The sequence below is a fragment of the Gavia stellata genome, chromosome 19 (assembly GCF_030936135.1).
Source record: "Gavia stellata isolate bGavSte3 chromosome 19, bGavSte3.hap2, whole genome shotgun sequence".
Taxonomy (NCBI): Eukaryota; Metazoa; Chordata; class Aves; order Gaviiformes; family Gaviidae; genus Gavia; species Gavia stellata.
The window spans coordinates 19,186,958-19,214,030 of record NC_082612.1 but is presented as its reverse complement, the minus strand read 5'-3'; the positions used below and the strand labels follow the sequence as shown (position 1 = coordinate 19,214,030).

Below are 27,073 nucleotides of genomic sequence, written 5' to 3'. Positions count from 1 at the left end.
CGTGGACCCTCAAATGGTTAAATCACTTTAGGAAGTAAAGCTAGAGCTTCTGAGAAACTTGAAACCTTTGTAATATATACCCCATCATTTGAATTTCCTAACTTGTGCTGCATATTTATGTCATTATGGCGCTTTGTGGTTTTCAAATAGCTTTGCTACATTTGATATATCACTTAGACGTGTGTATGTATTAGCCTTGATACAACATCCCTACTAATGATCAGGTATTAAATTTCGCAGATAACATTGATGCACCCTAATGCGTGATTTCATGCTATTTTTCTTTAGAAACATGTTAAAAATCATTATTTTTCCACCAGGTCTGAGCTGTTTTCCCCTCCAGCCCCCAGAATAATAATACCAAAGCTGTGATTTCTCCTCCTGCCCCGCTCCTTTCCTGTGACTCTTTTATATGAGCAAAAATTCATATGTAAATTTAGTTATGTCTGACAGATATTATCAACAAAAATCTCCTGTGACACGACTTCTGTTTAGTTCTGCTACTTATTCAGCTTCGTCTGTATCGGCTGCAGTGACCGGCTTTTTTCTGGAGTAGGCAACGAGTCAGGCTACTCAAAATACTGTAAAAAGCGTATCTAATAGCGTAAAATGCGACGAGGCGGTGTTGGAAGTGAGAAAATACCTGAAATCGTGGCTTGCTGCTCTTAATCAAATGCTTTTCATACCTTCAGCACTTAATTTGAAAGGCGCCTTGTGTTTGTTCTGGAGGGGCGAGAGGACGCAGACTCAGCCTGTTACGGACACGATACTTACAGATTCACCTTAAGCAGTATTAAAAATTCTTGTCTCTGGAGAGACTTAAAGGGGACAGTAGGCAAGAAAGTTGTGCACGATGAAGAGGTCAAAAATTCTTGAGAGGTACCAAACAGATGGTAGTTACAATGGGGAGGTGCTTTTGTGCGGAGGTCCTTTATGTAGAGCAATTTACTAGTGAAATACTCGGCTTTGGCTGGAGTTGCGGTCTACATGGCTGCATGTAGGTGATGCTGCGCTTAATGGTCATCTTTAGTTTGTTTGCATTTCAATTATATTATTATTAGATGAAGGCTAACAAGGGACGCACGAATTGCTTTCAGCTACTCAAGATTTTTCAAGAATCCTCTATTAAAACATATCAACAGTCCGTTCCCGCAGGACACAAACCCTTTTGCTCCTTCAGACAAAAGAAGACAAAATAGCGATTGTTTTTTTTTTTTCTCTTATGCTGTTTGAACACAAGGAGGAGGCCCATGCATTTATTTTTAGATTGAGCAAAATAATCCATCTCAGAGTTAGAAAAGCGTGTAAAATCTTTAAAGAATGTTTTATTTCCTCCAGGCGCCCACGCAGGAACGCGACAGTGCAACCATTGTTTACTGAGCATTTTGATGTAAAATGCTTGAATTGCCAGGATCATTCAGTGTCAGCTGAAGAAAGCAAGAGTAGAAGTTCATGGAAATGGTTTGATTTCTTTTCAAACCTGCGACGAGGGCGGTACAGGCCGGAGCTGCCGTCTTCTCTTGTGAGCTGGGCTGCTGGGTTGGCGGCGGGGCAGAAGCGGGAGGGTGCCTGGTGGTGTGGCATTGTTTCCCTGGAATAACTTCGGCGTTGCCTTGGAAAGGAGAGGAGCGGACTCACATGGGTTAAGTACGCTTGCGAAACCGTCCACAGGGGATTTGGCTACGTGCAAACTGCTGGTTAAACGCTGGTGCCCACAGAGGACCTGAAATAGAACCCAGAGAAATTATTTTAGAAGGCTCCCGTAGACTTTGAGACTGGTGGATTGGATTTGTAGTCTACGACCAAGTCTTGTGTGTCAAAACCAAGCAAGCAGCAGAAACACAAATGTGAAAACAAATGGGTTTATAATGTAATCTTGAAGCTTTTGTCTCGCTGGATGAGGGAGAGCCCTTCTGCATATTTCTGTGGTGCCTCGGTGTTGTTTTAGTGCGCATAAAGCAAAAAGTAGAACGTGGTTTTTGTTTTTCACGACATACAGAGGTGAAACTTCACGCTGTAAGCGTTGGCGAGCAGATCAACTTGAGCTTTGCTGGAATGATTCCAGTCTCGCTCCATTACCTTCAAGAACTAAGTCGGTGAGAGGGGGGGAAACATAGGATGTGTTGCTTGTTTGAAGCGTAGGGTGTGTTGCTTGTTTCCGCTCATCCCTCATCACTAAACCCCCCCAACCGGCTGCCTGAAAAGTTGGAACAAAACTCAAACAAGTGCGTCCCCAAACATATATTTCTCACAGCCGCTGCGGTGTGCAATGCCGTGTTAGTACTGCGTTAGAACCAAGTTTCGTCTCTTTCCACAAAGATAGTCTGATAACAAGGTTTTTATAAAATTGGTTTTCTATTTTCGTTTGCTTTTGTGTTTTATTTCCTCTTTTTGTTCCTCTCGCTTCTACCTTCTTGTGTCTTTTTTGTTGCGGTGGTTGCGTTTTTGGTGAAATGAGTGAGCTTTCTTCTTCTGTGCTAAAAACGATGCGTCTTGCGGTGATTTGGAACCTCCCGTGAAAATTAATCCTAGTCTTAGGCGACCTGCTGAGAAAATTGCTTTCTCACGGGTTAGTCGTCCTCTGACAGCAGCTTCCTGAATTTCCTGGAACAGCTCAAGCTGCTGTTACAGGGACTCTGCTGCCAAACAGTATCTGTACATTGTTTTACAGTAGTAACGAAACCTCAGGCAATATTCCGCGTAACAAAATGGCCTTTAAAATCTGTAGCTATAATTTATGAAGCCAATCGTTAAGGACGTATTTAGCCCTGTACAATTTGAGATTTTAAACAAATGATATCCGCAAAGATTTCACGACTAGATAATAAAAATCCCTTTTTATTGCAAGTTTCTGAAATAAATGTTTTTGTGCTTAATGCAAAAACAGCACTAAGGAAAACCTAAATTGATGCAAGTATCCCCACGCTAAAGTCAGGGGAGGGATGGTCTCATCCTTAAAACACAGCTTGTTTCGAAGCCTTTGCACGCTCTTCTATCTGATTTGTTATTGACTTAATCCAAAAGGCACAGGCGACAGTGCAAAGACTTACTCATCTCAGTACATTTTAGCTCAAATTCCATAGTTTGCCTTTTAAAAACTTTTTTGTATGAACTTTAAAAAAGAAGCGAACAAAAAACCCGGCTCCTACAATTCCTGCACCTGAAAGAAATCAGAAGAAACTCATGTGTTATCTACCTGCCTGCACCTCTCTCTCTTTGACGCAATTTTGCTGCTTTCGTTTGCTCTTTGTCAGCGTCGCTGTTTCCCCTGTGCGGTCGGTTCTCCTGTGGTTTGTCGGGGTCTTCTGTACTGCTGCAGCTGTGGTAGCGATGTTTTCCCTTCGTATATTCTGGTGAAAACGCGCACGTTTGCAAATGCAGGTAACATATCGTTTTGACTTTCGTGTGTGCGGGTTTTGGGTTAACCACGTGCCCTTTGAATCGCCTTCTCCTGCTGCTCCCGAATCCCCGCAGCGTTGCGGGCGGTGCAGGAATCGGCTAGAGAAACTCCTCTGTTATCCCGAGCGCTTGGCTGCGCCTTCCCCGCAGAGCGCTTTGCCGCCCGCGCAGCAGAGCCGCTCGCTGCGCAGCCGGGATGCTGCCGCTCCGAGCTGCGGTTAGCGAAGCCCTGCAGAGCGCCCGGGGCTTGTTCTGTACTGTTCCCAGCGCTGTGAAGAGGAGCCAGCTGGCGTAAAAAATCTCTGCTCCTTCTGTGTGGGCTCTTCACTGATCTCCATCCTCCAGCAGTGACGTTGGTGCGAGATTTGCTTTTGACTTCAGGTTGCTCTCGCAAGCCGAGGAACCCACCTGCGGGCAGGGAAAGTTGGCATGGTAGCAGACAGTAGCTGTTTGGCTTCTCCCTCGGTAGGTGAGATGAGGTTCACCGAAGCGGTTGGCGGTGCCAGATCTGAACAAGTCGCATGACGTTAGAAGGGGTGCATGCTGATAAAACCTGTGGGTTGGAAACGAAAATGTGGTTTTATGCCCCAGAGAGCTGTTGAGGTTAATAAGTTTCACCAGCATGTCCTGCACTTCAAAACCCAAGTCATCACTTCCTTTTGTTTCCAATCCGTTTAGCTACAAGCAATTAAAAAAGCCCTGATCCGTCGTTCAGAGTACTGAGGCAAAAACTGTGCCTTGGACTAGGTCAGCGCACGCGACAGAACGGAGCGTCATGACGCGGTCTTACCCATTGGCGTGCTTTCTAGGGAAAAGGGAATTTGCTGATAGCAAAACACATATTGATCGCATGGGACGTTTTCTTTGTGTCTTTTTGAAAATCTGAAATACCCAGTTCGTAAAGTTTTTAAAACTCTGATTTCCAAGTTAAGCAAGTATCAGGTGCAATGTGAGAAACACTCCAGATTTGTAAAACACCATGAATTGTAACACTTCTTCCACTGCAGTTCACAGGAGTTTTACCACCGTAGCAGCAGGGTTAAGCTGTGAACTCTGTGCTTCCGGAGATAATTTTGACCGTAGGTGGTCGGCTCTGGATCCGAAGGGTTTACCAGCCCTTGGAAGCTGTGGAAAATTAAGACCTTGGAATCACAGAATCACTAAGGTTGGAAAAGACCTGTAAGACCATCAAGCCCAACCCCCAACCCAACCCCACCATGCCCACTAAACCATGTCCCGCAGTGCCACGGCCACACGTTCCTTGAACCCCTCCAGGGATGGGGACTCCACCACCTCCCTGGGCAGCCTCTTCCAATGCTTCACCACTCTCTCAGGAAAGACATTTTTCTAATATCCAGCCTGAACCTCCCCTGGCACAACTTGAGGCCGTTTCCTCTTGTCCTATCACTTGTCCCTTGGGAGAAGAGACCAACACCCACCTCCCCACAACCCCCTTTCAGGGAGCTGTAGAGAGCGATGAGGTCTCCCCTCAGCCTCCTCTTCTCCAGACTGAACAACCCCAGCTCCCTCAGCCGCTCCTCATCAGACTTGTGCTCCAGACTCCTCACCAGCTCCGTCGCCCTTCTCTGGACACGCTCCAGCACCTCAATGTCCTTCTTGGAGTGAGGGGCCCAAAACTGAACACAGCATTCAAGATGTGGCCTCACCAGCGCCGAGTCCAGGGGCACGATCCCCTCCCTACTCCTGATGGCCACACTCTTTCTGATCCAGGCCAGGATGCCGGTGGCCTTCTTGGCCACCTGGGCACACTGCTGGCTCATATTCAGCCGCCTGTCGACCTGCACCCCCAGGTCCTTTTCTGCGGGGCAGCTTTGCTCCCTCCAGGTGCGCTGAGCATTTGTGGGAATGGGCTCTCCTTCCCCTTTAGCAGCACCGCTGCCCGTGTTCCTCCGGTGCTGTGGCCAGGTGAGCAAAGGAGCTGAATCAACCAAAAGAATACAGTCATCTGCCAGGTTAAGTCCCGGACTGTCTCAGCGCAGGCTCAGGCCAGTGCCAGGGGAAGGGCAGGGTGGCCGAGGGGTGCACATGGCCAGCGACCACGCGCTCGCTTGTCCTGGCAGCCACCGAGGGCTGCATTGCTGTCCCTGCGCCGTCAAACCTTGTCCTTGAGCCTCAGAGCTGTTTCTGCTTCAAAATTATTTTTGCTTCGTCTTCCCTTCTCCTCCCTGGCTCCTGCTTGAGGCAAAAAGCTCAAAAGCAGAGTCCTGCTTTCGGTGACTGCCGGCAGCGCTGTCGCTCGCCTGCCCGAAAGACTTGCAGGGCTGATTTTTTTTTGCCTCGGGGCTACTGGTTTAGGTGGGATTACTTTATAGCACTTTGTTTTGTGTCTTCTGAGATCCATTACTGCTACAACAAATATTGTTTACTGTAAGGTTCATGCTTAATGCTGGCTGAGATCATACAAGACGAATCATAATGTAAAGCTCACAGGCATGATAATGATGTTAGCGTTGCTATCGAATTAGTCTTGGTTTGCGTTTCTGGTCCCCCCTCCGTCCCCCCTTTTTTTTCTTTAGCATATCTTAAAAATTGTTAGGCACGGTAAGAAAACGTCATCGAATTGCATGGATGCTGTTTGAAGGATTGTTAGGGAACAGCAAAATCTGCAAAATAAACCTTTAGCTGGTTGAGTTGGACAAACTTCTTGTTTGCCCCCTTAAGAAAGGGTTCCCCATCCATCCGACACTTTCGGCAATCAGTAAGCGCATGAAAGAAAGAGATCTGTTGAACGAGTGCACTGTGTCTGCAGCAAAACACACACATCTTTTAAAAACATGCTTAATGACCACCCATGCTGATCGTTTGCTCGCAGGATGGTGCCTGTCTGACTAGAAATGATTTTAATCGCGAATGTATTCACACAGTCTTCGTATTTATTCTGAGAAAGGCTCTCCTGAATAGATCGCTAGGAATTGTTGCTTCAGCTTTCCCTGAAAGCAGCTTTGTCACCGCGTCCTTTAAAAAAAAGGTGGATAGAGTAAGGCAGGTTTCAGACCGTCGGACCTGTCTTTGCATCGTATTTTAATCTGTTTTGGGATACGGAACACTTACACATCCTTGGCAGAGAATCTGCTTGGTGTCTGGTGTTCCTCAAGATAGCGTGCGAAAACCTTCATGAATTTGTGTCTTGATGTGTTTGTTTTGATCAACGAGGTAATTGAAGTTTCAAATTTTGGCAGCCTTTTTCAATACACGGCAGAACATTATTGCATCCAGAATCAAGATGAGTAGAGGCTCGGTTAAAATACGTCTTGTCTCTTCTGTTGGCTGGCTCATTTTGGAAACCTGCTCTGTCTGCGTGTGCATCTCCCATCTCTCTGTAGTATGGAGAAGACGGGTTTTTAATGACACGGAAAAGCAGGTGGAAAGCTGCTCGGAAGAGTAAGTTAGCGTGCTATCCCTGGCGTGACTTGTGTGCGAGTCGGAGAGGCCATCTAATATGCAAGGTCTCCTTCTCTGAGCCGGTTAAGCACGTATGGGCGAAGCGAGGACGGGTGATGGTAGGTTTTGGTCTGATTTTGTCCTGCCTCTTGTTTTCAAACTAACCCATCACGCATACGCAGTTTTGTGTTCTTCGCTGCGCTCAAGTGGCAAAAGGCTGTGTAGTCGACACGAAAAAATAAAACTAAGTATGTTCAAATACAGTATTAAATGGGAAGGAGCTGTACATGTGAATTTTAAATTTTTTTTTAGCGCAAACAGGTGACCTTCTCTGCTGATAGTTGCAGTGGCAAAGCTCTCATTAGGAAACAAAGAAAACTGACAGCACAATGACGGGCATGGAACTCCTAATTGGCTTTTCTCATCCTCGCTGCGCTGCTCGCTTGGGTTTTCTCGGCGCTAATAATTTAGTCTGAAATCAGGCAAAGAGCAGTATCTGGCATACTTGAGCTACACACGCATGTTGCAATTGCGTTTCGATTAGGAGGAGATACCAGGCAGCATCTGGAACGCCCGTGTCCTGTAGCCGTTCTCCGCCTGGGTACCTGCAGGCACCAGTTTCACCTGAGAAGAAGAAGAAGGAGAAGCACGGGGCTCCTTCGTGCGTAGGATGTCAGAGGGGCAGCTCTAAACGGGCTCTGACGGCAGAGGCGTGCAAATAAACAGAAATAAGCAGTCGGGTGGAAATTACTGAGATGAGAAGGAACAGAAAGATCTGCAACACCTTAATGCTTGCCTGAAAGGCAGCCCCGTATCCGTTCCAGTTAAGATCTGCTTCCAGACCTCCTGTCCTCGTCCTTTGCGCAATCTCTACGCTGTTACCGCCGCTGGCCTTGTTGGAGCCCGCGCGTCTCAGCGGTGACTTCTGAAATAACGCGCGGCCAGCTCTCTCTTGGAGACGATATTTTTTGACAGCCTGCTTGAAACTATTCCGCCACAGCCTGCTGATGAGGCAAGCTATTTAAAAACCAGGGAGAAAGCTTCAACTCCCCCCCTTCCACGCGAGAGAGCCCTACGGTCCTTCAGCTCCATTTGGCACGTGCGGCAGAGCGGGATAAAAACGTGTGCTGTGATTTTTAATGGAATACCTTTGGGAAAAAAAGAAGCAACCTTAGAAGGTCTTCAAGCCCGTCTTCACTACCAAAAAAAGCGCTGCTTATTCCTTGTAGTATCTACGACGAAGCCTTATTTTTAAGAAGACGCCCAGTTTTTTAGTTTCCCAGCTTTGGCCAGTGTTGATTGCATTGTGCCAGAGAGGAGAAAAGCCGGGCTTTTGCAAGGATCCTTTCAACATCTCTCTTGTTTTCCCCTTCCCCCCCTAGCCCTCACGCCGAGGAACGGGCTGCTGGTCCCTCCTGCTGTGACCGTCTAGCGGGTGTAACTGTGTCAGCAGGAAAAGGGCGCAGCGCCGGGAGGGATGACGCTCTCCCTTCCTTGTGTCACTCCCCGGCTGGGGTACCGCACCGCTTCTGGTTGACGGTTGGGCGTCTGGCCCACGCGTTATCGTGGCATCTCATTTGTGTACCGGGTGGTTCCGTGAGCACTTTAAGTCTGGTTTTGGGTGATTTTTATTATCCCGATTTCCTCGTTCGTCTCTCTCTGGCGTGTCAAACAGAGCCGTGCAAGGCTCGGGGCACGAGCAGAGCTTTGTGCTCATGAAAGTGCGTGGTTTTTTGGAATCGCTCGCAAAGAGGGGACTTGGAGGTATTTCTGAGAGTTTCGTCACACAGTTGCTATGCAGCTTGAATTGAGTGCCTGCGCAGATTTTTAAATTGTTTTCTAAATTAAGAGCTCCCGCTCTTCTTGTGCGGGTACGTGCACCTGTGCATTTCTGCAAGCCTGTTGTAATAAAGGCAGACTAGTTCCACCTATAACTTCCAGGGCTTCTTATGTTTGCGTCGACGCTTGAAATTATATTGGCCCCAATCCTGAAGTCCTTTTCAGCTCAGGATCGAAGTAGTGGCTGGCTTTGGTGGCTTTTAACGGGCAAGGGTAAAGCCCATCGCAGAGTCAAATCAGCAGCTCGAGTGCTACCCTAGTGCGTACGGCGAGGGGATCGCACAAAATCTTTCACAGCCAAATTTCTGATAGGTCCTTTAACTGTTAATTCCGCTTCTTTTCACCTCCTTTAGCGTAAGGAAGACTACTTTTTGTGTGATTGAATGCACCGTGGTACAGGAGACAAACATTTGGCTTCCTCAGGGGAAGCATGATGCTGTAGAGCAAAGCAAAATACTCTTTATCTGGTTGGCTGCAGTAGGCTGTCATGTAGATGGTAATTCCTGCAGGTCTCTAGCCTTTGAGTTGTTTATGCTCTGATAAAGTGAAAGCATTAATGTCTTTATTACTCCGGTACAGAAACCGCATTAAAATTTTGTCACCCAAGCATGTGGTATTTATATACATTTTTGCTTTTTGTAACCGTACGTTGGCTTTCCGGATGCGTTATTATGTTGTGCTGTGCGCGTGTAAGCAAGCAGAAGGGGAGTTGCTGGCATCTGTAGGAATTCCTCAATTCATCTCTCTGAAATTACTACCTCAACTGCATTTTCCCAGAAGGAGAACAAGTATAGCGGTGCTGTCTGAAACGACTCAGCGTTGCCTGTCCTTCCCCACATCATTATCTGGGCAACGCACCTGCGTGTATCGGAGGTTGCCAAAGCATTGTACCTACAGTAGATGCTACGTGAAAGTGCACAACTGCTTTGTCAAAAAAAACCCCCGAATCAAAACAGAACAACCCCCCCAAATCCCTTGAAAACGTACAGTACCTCTTTTTTTATTTTATTTAAACTTTCACGGGTGTCTGCCTAGAGATTTCTTCGTGGCTGAGGTCACCAGTAGCGAGGAAGAAGGAAGCGGGTGATTTTGTGCAACTACCAAGGGGAGAGAGTGGATGTGGGATTTAGGTCATGCTGGTCTGAGCTATTATGTTGAAGTTACGTTGAACCAAAAGGTTTGAGTGACGTTTTTTTCAGACAACTTCAGCTGTACTTCTCGCTCTCTACAACTACCTGAAAGGGGGTTGTGGGGAGGTGGGTGTTGGTCTCTTCTCCCAAGTGACAAGCGACAGGACAAGAGGAAATGGCCTCAAGTTGCGGCAGGGGAGGTTCAGACTGGATATCAGGAAAAATCTCTTTCCTGAGAGAGTGGTGAAGCATTGGAAGAGGCTGCCCGGGGAGGTGGTGGAGTCCCCATCCCTGGAGGGGTTCAAGGAACGTGTGGACGTGGCACTGCGGGACATGGTTTAGTGGGCATGGTGGGGTTGGGTTGGTGGTTGGGCTTGATGATCTTACAGGTCTTTTCCAACCTTAGTGATCCTGTGATATACTTAACAGTACTGCCGGCATATTGCCTTGTAGCACTGTCTTTTGTTACCCTTGAGATATTATGTCTTTGCAAAGGATTGGCCTTCATCAGCCGGTTGTGCAGGGTGGGGAATTGGAAAAATGTGTATATGTGCTAAAATTATAAAAAGGAGAGAATGTGGTGGTGCCTCACCATTTTAATAGCATGTTGCTTGTTCTTTAGTAACTGGGAGGGGCTTAGAAGTCACGTTAATCGTAGTCTCTGCATTTTTCTGTAGTTAAAATTTATTTAATGGCTTTGACTTCGTGTTTTTCCAGCCTTTTGCTCCAAAAACCTTAAAACCAAACTTATCCTTGACATTGTGAAATGTCTGTTGTGCTAATTAAGTCTGTGAATCCTCATCAAAGAGATACTTGATTTTTGTCTCGATGACCTTTTTAAACCTTTCTCTTTGCTTTTTAAGCTTGCAAGGAAGGAAGTCAATCTATTAAATTAGCCTTGCAAAATTTACTATGGAAATGCATCAGTCCAGATTCTGCTCCCATCGTGTGTTATCGTATAATTTTAAATTTGTCCCATTAAATTATTGGACACGTAACAGGCATGAGCCGTGTTGCACAGTCTGTGTCTAGCGCTTCCCTGGGATTTTTGTGGATAAGCACTGCAGATTACAAAGGTGGCGGTTTCTTCTGCCTGTTCTCTTAAAGGAGTTTTCCGTCTTTCTGAACAAGATTTCTTTCCAAGTTACATCCATTTATTTAACCTTTCCAGAACCTGTGGGCCTGCATCAGTAGAGGAGCTGGGCTGGAGTCCCGGGTCAGGCGTGAGTACCCGCTTGCGGCTGGACGCACGCGTCTGGTGCTGGGGGAGATGGTAAATGGAGAAGCACGCTGCCCTGTAGACCTTTTTGGAGCCTGCCAGATCACTGGGAGTTGGCCTTCGCTTGAGCAAAACCAGGCTTTTTGGAACATAACTTACTGCTGGGGGTACGGTTGTGACTCTTCTTGAAACGTGGCATCAATTTGGATGGGAACGTTGGCATTAAAAAGCAAAACCGAAACAAAAACCCAGCGACCCGACGGTTCTGGATGTCCCGTGGTTGCGCTTGACTTTGGCCATCAAAACTTTTTGTGCGTGGCACTCGGAGGCGTCTGCGTCATTGCCAAACTGACAGCCAGTATGAACGCGGCGTGAGGAAATCCCGGCCGGAGATTGTGCAGATGTCGGTGTCCGCCAGCAAACAGGCGCAGGGCTTAAATCGAGTTGTCTCCGGGGAGCGCGTTACAGTGATCCCAGGAAAGGCTGTAAAACTGCTAGCGGGGATCGACAGCAACACGTAGTATTTGATCTTCTCCACCCCCAGTCCTCGGTGGAGCTGCTCTCATTTCAGTGATTTCTTTGGCTTTGTGGCTTTTTACCTCTTCTTCGAACAGCGTCGTATTTCTCCTTTTCCCTAAGCTCTTCTCTTAAAACCGGCAAGGACAGCCCTCGCTGCTGGGCGGTAATTGCGGTTTAATGGTAGTTTCCAGGCTGAAACACAGGCGAGATGTGACTTGAAGGTGGAGGACGGGAAGAGGGCAAAAAACGACTCGGCGTGCAGAAAAGCCCAGCTCCTTCAGGCTCTGGATGTGTAGCTTAGTAAAAGACGAGGAGTCCTCGGACGGTGCGGCTGGGACGGAGTGAAAGGATGCGTCCCCAGGGCCGGTGGGTTTGGGGCGCAGGGACTGCGGCGGGCTGCAGACTCGCGGTAGAAATGGCAGTTGCATTCCTATCTGAGAGACGGGAGGGTTCCCCGGAGCAGTCAAATGGCTCTGACCAGTTTTCTTCTGGTTTTGGCACTGAAAACAAATTTTCTCTGCGTGTCCCGAACAGTCTGTGATTTTAATCTCTAGAGCAAACGTCTCACCATGTATTTGGTACGGGTGTTGTAAGTCCGTTTGCGGGCAGCGGTTTTGTTTGCCCGTTGCACCTTTTACCGCTGGTGAAAGCGTTGTTCAGTTTTTCGGTCTTAGGGTGCAGCAGGATAACAGAACAGGGATTAAAGATGCCGAAAGCTGCCCAGGGAGGTGGTGGAGTCCCCATCCCTGGAGGGGTTCAAGGAACGTGTGGACGTGGCACTGCGGGACATGGTTTAGTGGGCATGGTGGTGTTGGGTTGGTGGTTGGACTTGATGGTCTTACAGGTCTTTTCCAACCTTAGTGATTCTGTGAAAGAGCCGTGCTCTTGAGGGAGCATCTCTAGCGCGGCCATGGGCTTCCTAGCGTGTCCTAACTTAGTGGCTCTGGGATCAAACTGCTAGCCCAAGACGAAAGCAATCCTGAGCACCCCCGATACCTTATGTTCCGTATCTCCAGAGCTGCGCATATTTTGGGGGCACGTACTTAAGCCTTGTGTCTTAAAAAACCCAACCAACCAACCACCAAACATAGAGGTCCTTGTGCTGCTCATGCAGACTTCTGCAGTGCTTGTTCAGTATCATGTGTTTGCTTTCCTTTAAATTTTGTGCCACGAAGAAGAAAGTGGTTTCTGCTAAGCCACCGGACCTGTGAAGAAGAGCAGAGAGTCACTGAAGAGTGCCCTTCGGGCTTAACGATAAATCCCTCTGACAATTGCGCTATAAATACTCATTGTATGTAAACCTGTATCAATTTCAAAGCCTCTTCAGGCTTATCTGAAAGAACTTCAGGAAGGGGTGTGAGTTGTTTGGCAAGGATAAGAGCGGTCCACGCTGGCTGTTGCAGATATTCCCTGATTCTCGGGTTAATTGAATCCCGCTTTTGTCATCGGTTATCACCTCATAAACCTTAAGTTTCTGGACTGGAAGAAGCAAACTGATTTTGATTTGTTGCAACCGGTCCATTGTAGAGAGAGTTTTTGAATAATTCATCCAGGCAGGATCTTGATTCCTTATCTGTTTTGTGGGAAGGGTTTTTACTGTGGTGCTCTCACGGGATATCTCAGGAGCTTTCTGCAGCAATCTGCTAGTTGAACGCTGCTTTTCACTGCAGCAAGATGCACGTTTCTGTATCTGCTGTTCACCGCTTATTAAATCAAGAAGTAAATGAGGTGGTTGAGTTACCAGGTTAAGCTTGCCGGGAAGAAAAAGAGGAAAAGAGGGGATCCCTTTTTGGCGCCGTGAGGGATGAAGCATCCCGATCTCTTGCCACGTGGTAGAAGTTCCCTGCTGTTGGCTCTCCCTCTCCCCTCCTCCTGCCTGCCGTGGGGTGTTTCTGCAAGCCGTGCCTGATCCCAGCCCCTCGCTTTCATTCGTGGGACTCGTCTGGCCGGGCCTCAGCTTCCCTTGGTCTCGGGGTGAGTAAGGTCAGAAGCAGCTCTCCGTGCGTGAGTTTCTGAAGAAAAGTCGAATCTTCGTCAAGTGAGCGCTGCCTCCCTGAGAGCTTTGTGTAGACACAGACAAATGAGGTTGCAGGGAAAGGAGATTCCTCATCTCCTCTTCTCCCTCCAATGTAAATAGTGCAGCATATGGGAAACAGATGAGTGACCTTTCTGCGAGAGTGCAAAGGACGGCGCTTTTTGACTTTGTTAAGGGGTTTGCTTGCTTTGCTGTTTACTTTCTTCTGGGGAAGAGCCTTCTGAGCGGGCACTGTAGCTCGCCGCCCTCTTCCTTTAACACAAGGAACGTCTTCTTGGCCTTTCCCTTTCAGCAATGACGCCGATCGCTGGACGTTTCCATTGAATCTCTTGTTTGTAGGCAAGAAGCTGGTCTCGGATGCGCTTTGCTCGCTCTAACTACTTAACTCTTCGGTTGTTTTTAATTTCAGTTTCCCTTAATGCTCTCAGTTAGGGAAGGATGTGTATATGACAGGTACTTTCGAAACACGTGCCTTGCTAGTAGGGGAGACACCAACCCGTTGACGTGAAGTGGTGTTCCCCGTGGCCAGGCGGTGGGTCAGGGTGTAGAAGCAGCGCAGGTCCTGCTGCGGAGTGTCCCCAGCACCTAGTGCTGCTGGAAGGAGGGCTCTATGCTGCATCCTCTCCCGCCGCGCACAGCCCACGGGGCGGGTGGGCTCTGTCGGGGACATCGCCGCTCGCCCTGGCTGTGCGCTTACCCTCGTCCCCACGTGCCTGGGGAGCAGGCGGCGTTCGCTGTGCTCGTCCCAGCCCCTGCCTTGCCCAGCAGTACGCACGCTGCCGACGCGCGGTGTCGCGCGTGTGTGCAGGGGGGTGCCCTGCCAGGAGCCGCTAAGTGGTTTTGCTGATACGTTAAAAGCAGCTTTACGTGTTTGCACAAGCTGCAATGCCTGCTGTTATATAACTGGCAAATATTAGCATTGCTTTTTGCTTTGTACTCTTCCCCAGGACTGCGGCGTGCCTGGGCTCGTGAGCCTGGTTGGAGGCGGCTGCAGGCGCTGCCGCGGCTGTTTCCCGGTCCCCGTCAGGTGGTGTTGGTGGAGTGCCGGGGCACCGCCAGCGAGCTGACCACCCTTCGGAGGTCCTCACCACGCTTGCGTTGGGGAGCCCTGGCCCCTGCCAGGCGGGTGTGTGGTGGCCGCTGCCTGGGCTCCAGGTTGGGGAGGTACAGGGGCAGTCCCTCGATCCACACCCAGGTCATCTGCAGGCGTTTCCAGAAATCACCATGCTGCCTCTACCCGGCAGTACGTTCAAGGTTTTGTTCTCAACCGCCCAAGTTACAATTGTATTGCTTTTCTATTTTTTAATGGTAGTTGAAGTTCCCATGAGACCAAGAGGTGGCATTCAAGGGCCTGGTGCATGATTGCCCCACTTAAAACCACCTCTACTTTGCCTTCTCCGAGCTTAGGGCTTTGTACTGGCTGCTTTTTCTGCTGAGTGCACATGGGTGCGTAGAAGAACGCCAAGTCGTGGAACGAGGGGAGTCCTGTCAACGGAATGAGCACCATTCTTTAATGAGCTCTGTTTCGCTTCCCTTCTTTCTCAGAATATATCTTCTACTAAAGACTTGGAAACAACGGGCTTTGTAGAAGTGCATTATTAACTGCCCTTCTGATGGGGCTTTTAATTCTTACTAGTATTTTATTATTAATGGACTTCTATGAAATTTATAGAACCGTTGGTAAGCAAATGTGTGATAAGTCCATCTGTTTGTCTCACGTCGGTCGGTAAAAACCAAACAAACTAACGCTGCTTCCCTCTTTTTTGTTGTAGCAAACCTTCCCCAGTGATGTCCACTCCATTGAAGAAATTTTGAAGGTAGGTGCTCTTAAATAATAGATCTCTGCGTTTGCTTATATTTTGCACGCGTTAAAGTAGCGTGCGGGGAAAAAATATCGCCCCGCTGCTGTTCTGTCAGCGGATGTTGCAATCGCTAAAAGTGTGTTTTGGGGTACGCTGTGGAGAAGTAAAGATAAAAGTCAGCCTCGGGTACAGCTGGAGTTGTAAAACCAGTCTTTCTATCAGTAGGGAAGCGTAGTACAGTCCGGTGCACTCCAAGAGCAAGACTGACAAGTCACCCGAAACAGCCGGAGCTGCTCCTTCGTCAGGCCGGGGGGTTGTCGTGACTGAGCGCACTCCCTCCAAAGACACTGTCCGTGCTGCCTCCGGTCCGTGCTGCCAGCCCCGGCAGCCTGGCCCCGAACGGGAGCGTGCGCCCGCCGCCTTCCCACCCGCCTGCGCACGGCACTGCTGCTGGGCTGTAATTCTAGCCCGTTCGTGCAAAGCCAAGCCAGCTCCGATTCAAAACTGTCTCCGTAACCTTGTGTCAGAGCTGGCTCTGAGCGGTGCACAGGCTCCCAGTAGTTGGGTCTGAGTACATGTCGCCCATTCACCGTGCACACCGTGAAAACGCACCGTGATCCGCAAGCGGGTCGTGCTGATACTGAGAAGACAGTTCCTTGATGTCGAATGCTATTCTGAGACACCCAAGTCTTAAGGGAGGTGTTTGGCTTCTGTGATTCGCTTCCCTCGCTGTTGCTTCAGGTTGCGGAATCCCGATGCCTTTGTTGCTCTCAAGAAGCTGCTGTTGGGGCAGCGGGTTAGCCGAAAGGTAGCTGTGCTACCTGCTCCGCCGAGAGTACCGCATCCTTTCGTATTTCACGAGACGTCCTGTTTCCTTGCCTGTTGGTAATGCATATAACACTATTTTCGTAGCAACCGCAGGCAGGCACGTACAAAGACGTGGAGAGGTGTAGTGCGGTACGCTGAGGAGTTCATCATCTACTGAAAGATGGCCCAGCTCGCGAGTGAAGTGAGCGATGAACTGAACGGTGGGAGGGGAGAGAGGAGAGGGCAAGGGCGGTAACAATGCGATCAAATAGTTACCCAAGTTAGGTATAAGCTGCTTCTCGTTCTGGCACAGAAACCCCTGCAGATTGCCCTGATCCCTGCTTATAGAGCCAAAGGTAGCCGTGTGGTTTCATTCCCTGTAAATCTTTGTGTTTCATGTTATTCCGAAGAGATGAGGAAACTAGGGACGCTTCTGAACTTTCATATTTGTGCCTTGATGAAAAAATGGCACTTGTAAATTACAGCACAGTAGAGATTTTCACGCTTCAGTCTATTTGGTGCCAAAAGTACAAAAATGTACTTTGCACTGACACGTTCCTCATGAATTTCTTTTAAGCCCTTGAGCAAACTGCCTGTGGTGCATGCTCGTCGTGAGATGCGTTCAGCACCAACATAATTGCTAATTTTCTGAGCTGAGCCAAGTGCCGGTGTGGCGTTCCTCTGCACGCTGCTGTCTTCGGGAGGTTGGCAGGGAATGTGAGGACGGCCGCTCTGGGTGGGGATGGTGGGTGCACACCTTGAGCACAGAGGTGATGTTGGGCTGGGGGGGACGACACCCGAGATGATAACTGTTCCTGGAAAAGCAGTGAGGGTGGCAGGCCGTATGAATTCACTCGCTTCTTGGAGCGACTATTACGCTCTTCAGGATTTAGAACCTGAGGATCAGGAACCGAGAAAAGTCTGTCTTGTGTCATTTCAACAAGGTGGTTCTGAATTTCTGAGCCCCGACTTCGCCGAGAGCCTCGTCTAGATTAACTCCCGTTCAAGTATTTTAGCGTATGTTGAAGACGAAGATCCCTGTCTGTGCTAGGCTTTTCACGTGTGCTGGTTGCGGCGCGAGCCGAGGCTTAAGCGCGCTCGTCTGGGCCCGGCTGTGGTGCCAGAAGAGACAGGCTGGAGGTTGATCTCGCTCGCCTGCCGAGCCCTACCCCATGGCCATGGTGTTTGTGCTCTGCTTTCACCTGCACCGTGGCTGCGCCCAAGAAGCCAGTACCTGGTAGCGATGGTGGGTGAGAATAAGGGTAGGGGAACAGGGCAGAAGGATTCCTAAAGGCATAGCGCATCGGGCGGACTCTTTCTTGGGTTTGAAACCACCTCCCGGAGCTCTGCGTCAAAGACGTCTTGGTCGCTCGGAGCAAAAGCCAATGTTTCGGGCAGAATCGCACGGGGAACGGCTGGCAGTCAGAGCTCTCTGGCTGACCGCCTCGAGTTATGAAAAGCCTCTTGGAGTGTTGTTGCTGTAAGGGGATATAAGAACTTCCGTAATAGGAAAGTCCTGAGCTTTGAAAAACCCCAGAACTCCTCATATACGGGTTTTATTTACTTTTCCCTTTATTAACTGGGATAGCTGTAAGGCCGAAGCCTAATCCTGCAAACACAGTAAGTACTTAACTCTCTAGAAGCTTCGCTGAGATGGCTGTTACTTGGGCAGCGCACGTATGCTCGCAGAAAAGGAGCAAGCCTTCGCCATGGTCTGGCTGCTGCGCTCGAAGGAGGGCTTCTCGCTGCGCTACCGTCTCTCCGGTTTACGATGGGGTCGAGGAGGACTTTTTTGGTAGATCCGTCTGAATCTCTTAAGCGTAAAACTTCACCTGCGTGTATCAGCAAAAAGACTGTAAGCCGCTTCTCTCAATCTCTTTTCAGGAAATGACCCACTCGTGGCCACCTCCCCTGACAGCTATTCATACGCCTAGTACGGCAGAGCCTTCCAAATTTCCGTTCCCAACAAAGGTAAAACACCCTCTTTTTGCCAGGGCTTCTGATAAATTAGAAGAGAGCTTTCCGGCTCTTGCATGTGTTTTCATCTGATTTTGTCCCCCTTCCATAGATAAAGGCTGTTAGGAGAGATTATCTTGAGGAGAAGTCAGATAAATTAAAGCACAATGGATCTCGCGTTGTATAACGGCTGCTTGCAACGCATCGTTTTACTGAGAATTAGATCAGATTGTGCTTCTGAGGAATTGTTTTTGAGTGGGTTATATGGTAGCGTAATGATCTTTCCTCGCTTTTATTTTTTTAAAGCAAGCTTTGTATTTTTAGAGTTGAAAGATGTTTGAGCCGGGGGGGGACGGATGAATGAATAATGTTCAGTGACTTACACGTTTGTTTTAATCGTGGGCTTCAAGTGTGACTGCTTTTCAGAAACGTTTTAAGCATCTCTGTTGCAGCACAAAAAGCATTTTATGTTTATTGTCAACACAAATATTTGCTGACTGTGTTAAACAGAAGTGTTTGGTAGCTCTTATAAATTTTTTTTGTAACGTGTCTTCCAAAATGCACGTACCACTGATGTGCTAGCAACGCGTTTTTGGTAGCAGTAGCACGTATCATTTCTGTCCGTGCTAAGCTACGTCAGGCCAGCTTAGACTGTTGGCCAAGTATGACTTTGAAGAGTCCAAGTTAGTCAAAGTATTTATTACAGTAGAAAACAAAGCATTGATATGCTGCTATTAAGAGAGAGCGGGTTTATTTCATTCTCAGTTTGCACTTTGTCCTTTCTTTCTAGGAATCGCAGCACGTTGGATCTGTAGCACAGAATCAGAGTAAGTAGAAGTCCAAAGAAAACACAGTGATGTGTGCACTGACAGATAGGTTTGTGTGTTGCGTGTTATACGTTGAGGAGAACATCAGATGTTTACATTAAGGAGCACGATTTCCTGTGCTTTGGTGAACAGCGATGAATTTAGAAAATGCTTTAGAGATTGTATACATTCATTACCTAGAAATTAAGGCAGCAGTTCAGCAGAGAACAAACAGTATTTCATTAGGAAACCCCATTTGGAGTGATGAATAATCTCAATGGCAAACAACTACGTCCGGGAAGAAAGTGATTTTCTAATCTGATGCTCAGAGACCGTAGGGTAAAATGTGCTACAAGTGAGGCAAACAAAACCAACCGATTCATTTTTGATTTACAGAACAGTATGACGCACCTTCAAAAACGTTGCCTAGTTCTCAACCAAGAACATCGTAAGTAACCAGACTCAGTTCCCCTCTCTACTGTGTAGTTACTTAAAAGAACCTGGGATGAATTAAAATTTGGTTTACTTGATGATTCTGAAGATTAAGGTTTTATCAGACTGATCTTTCTCAGAAAATTTCAGTGCAGGGAATTTTCACCAACAGAAGCGTTACTGTTTCATGATTATAATGACTATGTCAAAAACAAAACAAAACTGAAGAAGAAAAGAAACCCACGTATTAATGTAGCAGATTGAAGGGTTTTTTGCTCTTTTAATCTGTGGCTACTTAACGTCTTGTCACACTTAGTGCTATTCAAACTGCTAATAATGCATTCAACTATTCAAACTGCTAATAATGCATTCAACTGACATAAATTATAAGGGATACAAACTGAATCTGATCTATTCTGCATATCGTTTTGAAGCCTGTGAGGGTTAGTAAAGCTACAGCTATGAGAACTCTGAATACTAGGGGTGAAATTTTAAAGCAATCGTATGGTATAACTTTCTGCAGTTGCCCAAGGAAAAGTTTTCTAAAACGTGTTGTCTGCATTTTATTTTTATTTAAAACAAACCAACCAACGAACCAAGGAGTCTTTCACGTGGACTTTCTAAAAACCTCGATTTATATTCTGATAATGCTAGCTAGTTGCGAAGTGGGGTGAAGATGAAATTTCTATAGCTTTTTTTTAATAGTATTTATATATTTCTGCTTTTCTTGAAATGTTTCTTCTTTTCCCTATCATGTTATGTTTTCTCTCAGAGGAAAGCTTCTTAGAATTTGAGTCTCAGTGTAAGATGTTTATGCATAATCACTACAAAAGTTTTACAAGGCTAGGAAGGAGTGCCAACTAATAAATGAATCGCTCCAATAGAAGATTTAAAGTTGGTGGATAAAATAACTTGGTACTGTCCTTGTAGGTGAAAGTCGTTGCCTATTAATTAGGATGATTACAGAAATGGCTTGAAAGTAGTTTTGTGGGGGCTGACGTTAGTCTTTCGGGATTAACCTGGCCAGATGGCAGCACTGAGAGGTTCTGAGCCCCGAGGAGCAAATAGAAATGTTTCCGTGTCTGGAAGGCTGAGGGTTCCGTGTGCAAGGCAATTGCCGAACCATTAAACGCCTATCGGTTCATGTGCCGTACAAAGATCTCGTGTTACTCCGTGATACGTTGTTCCATGGAAGGCTGCAAACGACGGACTACAAAGCTTACACCGCTTGTTTTCCTTTTCCTTATCGTGAACAATTTAATTAAAAAAAAGAAAACCAAACTGGGCGAGTCACAAGTAAGAGGGAGAGCATCTCTCCGTGTTGGCTGAGATTGTAGAATTTTGCACTCAAGCTCTTTAAGATCTGTAAACCAACCTTTTTTTGTACCGTTCCAGCATCGTGCAGAGGAGCCCTCGCTGGCTGGGAGTGCGGGGTAGCGTCTTGCTGAGCAGTCAGCTACTCCCTTAATCCGTTCTTGATTTTGCTCCTCCTTCTTCCACCCCGGCTCGCTGCTCCTGAACGATTTCTGGAAATTTTCATTGCACTATGAAAAACCCCGCTTTCAACTGCCTCAGGCTCTGCCTTCCTCCTCAGCTACCCTACAGCCATCATCTTTATTTCAGCTCTTCTCAGCTGCTTGTAAAAAAAATCCCTCTAGCACTTCAGTCAGTTTTCCAGGCGGCGGAGAGAGAAGACACTTTTACTGTAGACAAGAATCTGAAAATACGCCTTTCTTAGCCCAAAGGGCCAGAATCGTAAAGTTGGCATTGTACGTAGCTCTGTCCTTAGCCAACATCCCCTCTCCGCTCGGCGTCCTTGCGGGCGCTTCAGAGCCAGCGCTCGTCTACCGGGGACGTGCGTACCCACGATCGCCGAAGGCAGTTGAAGCAGGAGGAGCGGCGTGGCTTAGATTTATGTCCAAAATGGAGTCGAGCGAGATTTGCCCAAGGACTTGCCCTACATCTTTCCCTTGAACTGATGCATCCCTTCTTTTTTTGCTTTGTTTTTGTTTCCATTTGCACAACAGGGCTTGCTTTCTTCGCTCTTCAAAGCGCACGGGACTGTGTGAAAATTCAGCCGCCTAGAGTAGCTCGCGTTACAAAGCGTAACTGGCTGAAAACAAACAGCGTTTGTGCTGGTTAATTAGAAGTTGAAATCCCGCTGCATCTGTGTAGCCAAATTAAGCATTCAGCTTTACAGAGCATGCAAGGGTTTCCCAGATGGCTTTCATTCTTGAATACAGCCCCGAAGATAGCACCTGCCTGCGCTGGAATGGATGTAGCCCTTCTTTCAAAAAAGGAGGTGCCGAGCTCATTCTTGGTGATGCCGAGCTCATTCTTGGTGATGCATCTTTAACCTGGCTGGCAGAGAGGGACCAGCCTGTGCTTTCAGTGGGGTTCTTTGGCCAGCAATATTAATTTTAGTGCTGCTTCTCTCGCTGAAAGAGCTCTTATTTAAATAGCTTTACAGGGAGATTGATGGTGTGTCTGTAAGCTGCGAATGAACAGGTCCTACAAATGAAAACTTGGCATCTATTAACACCTGAGCTAATTAAACCATTAACATTATTAAAGCAGATTTATTTTCTTTAACTAGGCTATTTAACAATTTGTTGAAACCTTGTTTTGGGGAAACTGGCTTTGTCCATCCTGGCAGAAGTATGACTCATTTAAAGTTTTAGTGTTCTTCCTTGATCCTAAATTGAACTTAAGTAGTTGCAATGTTCTTTTATGCTGCTGCATTTTATTTACCAGCGGCTCAGCTGACAAAGGCGGTCCTTTTTATTACAAACAGTGAAGTCAGATTTAAAAGAAGATCTAGGTAGTGTTTCCTTGCATTATCCTCTTACCTCTAAAGGAAATGCATCTGTAGTCCGCAATTCTTAAAGCAAAACAAAACACTTTTAGAACTTCTTAGCATCCCTGGAAATTTGTTCGTTATCGCCTTTGAAGGACTACTTTCCCCTAACGGGTTGGAAAACACAATAAAAAGAATTCATTGAGACGCCAGTAGACGTTTGGCCAAACTGCCCAGAAATGTGGAGAGTGGCCGTATTGTCGCTGTTCTTCTTTTTTCCGTTTTGTGTCTCAGCGGGCTGGCAGTGAGCTTCGGCTCTAGCCCACGGGCGAAGTTGGCGCGATCTGCAGGATTGCCGCAGACTACGTGCCGGTTGCCTTCTGTAGGAAATTCAGGGGCCTCCTTTTCCAAGGTGGTGTCTCATAGCGCTTCCCTTCGGTGTTTACTCTAAAAGAAGAGGCAAGAGGTGATTTCCACCCCGAAGGTGTGTGAGGAAATGAGGCAGCGGAGGCTGGGAGACGGAGAAGGGTAGTCAAAGGGGAACGGCAAAGTCAAAATGCCTGAACAAAGAAGAGCATGTAGGTCTTTGAGCGTAATCAGACAGAGCCCTTGTGGCACCGAGAGCCTCTTCTGCGTCGGTCAGAGGGACTTGAGGGCTGTGGGGTCAGTACCTTCGCAGGAGGTGCCCCTGTGAGAGGGTTCGGCTCTGTACTGGCAGACACAGGAGGTCTTTGGGGTTTCTTCATGCTGTCCCGCCCCGCGGACAAGAGCAGATTCATCACTTCTGCTTTGTGGAATTCTTGGTCGTTGTGAGACCGTGGCCAGCTTCGGCAGTAAACGTGGTCCTATTTCAATGAAAGTATCTCCATGCATGTCAAGTGCTTTGGTACGACTGTAAAATCGTTTGTCTGGTTGGTGGGGATAGTGTTTAAATAAGGGAATCATCTCTCTGTTCGAGGTTTTTACTCCTCTGTTGTCACGGAATCATAAAAGCAAACTGCTCAGGGTCATTAGAGGTGACCCACAGAGCCGTGAATCTTTTTCGCTTTGTTCATAATTTGCCATGAAGGCTTGAAAGACTGTGAAGGTTTGTGTAGTTTTCCTTCTAACAAGCATTAGGAACACTAACTCTCTCCCCACTTTTCCAAGGTGATATCGTTCACTGGGGATCTGTCATAGTTGTTTTCTTGCTATAAAATATGTTGTCATGAGGGGTTGGAGGCTTATTTTTCTTATTTGGGCATGAGAAAAATTTCTCACAGAGAGCCCTTCGTAGTTTGAAATGAGCTTGAAATAAAAAGAGTTTTAATCCGATTGATTAAAATCCCTGTCTCAGTTCCCAAGCTTTTTATCCCGTTTTTGGAATGACACTTGCGTAATTCTCTGGGTTGAGGAGTCGGTCTCCAGCTAGTTTCAAGATTTGAATCACTATGCTTTTGAATAGCAAGAGTTTCGCCTGTCTGTTTTCCAACTCCTTTTGGGATGGCTGCGTGATTTCCAAGGAGGGGGAGAACAATCTGGGAGAACTTGGGGTCCCTCCCCATAAATCCTTCCCTTCCAGCCTTTTGAGGACCTCGGTAATGCATTGAAATTGCAAGCAGCACTTACCACCTGTAAGGCAGAGGGCTAAATTACGCTCTTGGAAACATTTGCAGGCAGCCTGCTCTCTACTCTAGCAACAGTAAAACAGAGTTCGTGCCTCCCCACTTAGAAACTGCTTTGAGTATCTGAACCGCTCGATGTTACGGTTACTGCTGAAACGTGCAGGAGCGTGAAGTTCATTGTATAGTGAAGAAACAGGAGGTAGGCTTGACCTTGGCGTTTACTTATGTACGTGTGATAGGAGACTTCAACACTGCTCGTGTCCTGCTCTACAAGGCTCAGACTTCATCCCCCCTGCCCTGCTGTGTTAGCGTACTAGGCAACCTTTGTTGAGGAGCATTCCATGCACAGAACTTCATCTTTGTTGTCTGTAGAGGGCAGCCAACGATACTGCCCTCCACTGCCACAGGTCCTGAGATCAGTTGGAAAAGCACAGTGCAATGCTTAGGTTGTGTGTTATCGTTTTAGCGTTCGTTCAGGTAATGACAGGGTTTAGCAGATTGAGCATGCCAAATGTTCAAAAAGGATGTGGGAGGTTGGTTTGGTTTGGCGAGTGCAAACCGAGTCTTTTTTTCAGTGTCTGCTGCTTGAAAAATGTGTCTGCCTTGGCTGATATTTATCTTCTGGTTGTCTTTCAGAATGCTCCAGGACGACCTGCAGCTCAGTGATAGTGAAGAGAGTGGTGACGACCAAGTCAGTTTTAGATGTTTTATACACTAGGCACACAGACATCCCTTTAAATCATCACGACTTGTTGCCTTGTTCTGAATTCCTTAAGCTAACCTTTCCTCCCCCTCTCCTCTTTGTTTTTGTGAACGAAACAGGTTGTTGAAAAGCCACCTTCTTCACTTGCTCCTCCAAGGTACAGGTTTGTTCCCAAACTACTAGCTAGACCAAAGAAGGAGGAAAAACAAAACTACTTTTTGTGTATGGGGTAGATGGGTAAGGGTTCCTGGTTCCTCTTGTAGATAGATACAGGCTTTGGTTTCTAGTTGTCTGAAGCTGCTGTTGAAAATTTGGCTTTAGTTGTGTGGGGTTTTAGAGAAAGCTCCAATTAGAAATGAATAATCCAGGCGTGCGGGATTTTGCCTATGAACCAGAACTGTATTTCCCCAGCGGTTCCCTTCTTTTCTCCTCTTCCCCCCCACCAGCGTATACGTAGATCACGCTGGAGCTAATGGGATTTTCAGTTGTAGTAGCGATGGGTGAGGTGTGAGTGCAGTTTTAGTTCAGAAGGAAGCCCAAAACAGCCAAGTGGGTGAAGAACAGAAGAGGGTTAGGCAGACTTATTGAGGCTGTCTCAGCTCCTCCTGATACGGCAGCCGATTGTAAGCCGTTCCTGCCGTGTATTGTTAGTCAGAAGCCGTATTCAAGGCAGACTGAACCACCACATGCCAGCATTAGAGGAAGAAAGGTGGAGAAGCCCAGAATTTTTCCCTGTGGGAGAGCACTGACATACATTTTTGGCTTGATACATATATTCTTCAAGCACAGGGTAATGGTCTACAAAGTCAGACTTGCAGAAGGGCACTCTAATTCTTGGCGTGCTCTGCATCTCTGCAAGCTCTTGAAATAGAGTGTTCTCACGATACCAGTCTAGATCAGCAAGGAGCTTGCTTCCAAATCATATAAATGCAGTGACACTGACGTGGGAAACAGTTTTCAAAGGTTAAAAAAAAAAATAATTAAAAAAAAAAATCAACATTTGGATTTTGTAAGCCCATTTCAAAGCAAAAAGAAACTGGGCATAAAAGTCATGGCTCTCCCTCAGTTCCATCCACTCCCATTGTCAGTGCTGGAGGAGAACACTTTTGAGTAGGGGAGGGTGTTCGTATTGTAGCAGTGACGTCCTGCTTACATATTTGTCTGACTGGGTTGGAGTTGAAGGTTTTATTATTTCCCGAGGTGTTTTATTCCGGTGCTTTATCTTTTGAGTATGGCAATGTATTCCTTTGGCCTTCTCCCCTCTCCTCTCAGTGCCAAAACACGGGGTTTCAGTTTTATTTTTGAATCCTGCCATGTCAATATAATAAGTAAGTAACCTTCACCCATGCTGCTTTCTAATTTTATCTCACGGTGGCCTTGCAGTGCCCTACAGTCCCAGCCCAAGAGCGTGGCATCAGCACATTCCAACAGCCCGGAGTCAGGGAGCACCAGTGACTCAGACAGCTCTTCAGACTCTGAGACGGAGAGCAACTCCAGCGACAGTGAAGCAAACAACCCTCCGAGAGCGTCAGCGCCTGAGGTGAATGCAAATAAAATGTAGAGGCTGCTTAATACAGCCTCTTGCCTCAGATTCTCCGCTGTCTGAATGCAATCAGGACAGGAGATCTGAAATACTGTCATCGTTCATGTGTCCCCTTGACATCCTTGCTGCATCATCAGACTTTTCTTGCCCTTTGCTTCCCTTCTAGAGTTTGTCAATTAAATAGCGCTTGGTAATAGCATAATTAGACTTTTACGTGCCTAACCTTGAAGCGTTCCCCCTTCTCCTTTGGCACCGTTGTCTAGCACTCCTGGAGCAATTAGTGCCTTCACTGGCGAGCCACAAGCAAGGCAGAGATGAGAAGCATGGCTTGTTTGGGGTGTTCGGGGCCCACCTCTGCCCGTGCAGCTTTTCTGGGTGCCGAGGCGATGGGCTGCTTCAGGGTGAGACCGGTTTCCTGAGACGTTAAGAGGAGCCGCTGCCTCCCTGCAGCTCCTGTGCGTGAGTGACAGATTCAGCTTCTCCCAGATCTGAAGTGATCAGACCTGCAGGAAGGGCTGGAATGTGCTTAGACTTGCTTCTGTTGAATTTGGCTCGGATAGCGCTGCACTGGCATTTCTGAGGCTTTTATTGGGAAAAGCGGACAAACGGAACTTGGTGCCTTCAAGTTTCATAATTGAGAGCATGCATTTTTTAAAAAATCTGCTGCAGAAGTGCTCATGTCCCATGGTTTCAAACAGTTCCTCCAGCTTGCAAAACATCCTCAGGCCAACGGGAAGCACGTGGTTATATCCTGTGGACCACAGCCGACGTAAACCGGTCCGCTGATGGTTTCAGCGTACTCTCGCAAAGCCCAGAAGCCTTGTAATGTATTTCTCCCTCCCTCCCGCAGCCCTAGCTTTCCTTCCTTTTCCCTTAGAAGCACATGAACAGGGAGAATTTTATGTGCAGAAAACAAGCTTTTGAGAAGGTCTATCTTTTCATCTCACATCCAATACGCTTCACCCTCCAGCAGTTCAGTTACAGACACTGCCCTCTGCAATGTGGGTGTCTTTGGAAGGAAACAGATGTTATACTTCTCCTCTTTTACCAAATCCCGCCTGGTTTGTCCTGAAAACACTA

The 27,073-nt window shown here is 47.3% G+C and overlaps 1 protein-coding gene across 1 annotated transcript in view; it reads left to right on the top strand.

Moving 5' to 3' along the window:
• AFF1 (ALF transcription elongation factor 1) overlaps positions 1-27,073 on the top strand; it is a 101,966-nt gene that overhangs the window by 53,006 nt on the left and 21,887 nt on the right. The window contains exons 4-10 of the mRNA XM_059826794.1: positions 15,316-15,360; positions 18,037-18,123; positions 18,899-18,935; positions 19,311-19,362; positions 24,384-24,438; positions 24,570-24,607; positions 25,834-25,990. Of these exons, the coding sequence (XP_059682777.1) occupies positions 15,316-15,360; positions 18,037-18,123; positions 18,899-18,935; positions 19,311-19,362; positions 24,384-24,438; positions 24,570-24,607; positions 25,834-25,990 (471 nt within the window). The remainder of the gene's footprint in view (positions 1-15,315; positions 15,361-18,036; positions 18,124-18,898; positions 18,936-19,310; positions 19,363-24,383; positions 24,439-24,569; positions 24,608-25,833; positions 25,991-27,073) is intronic.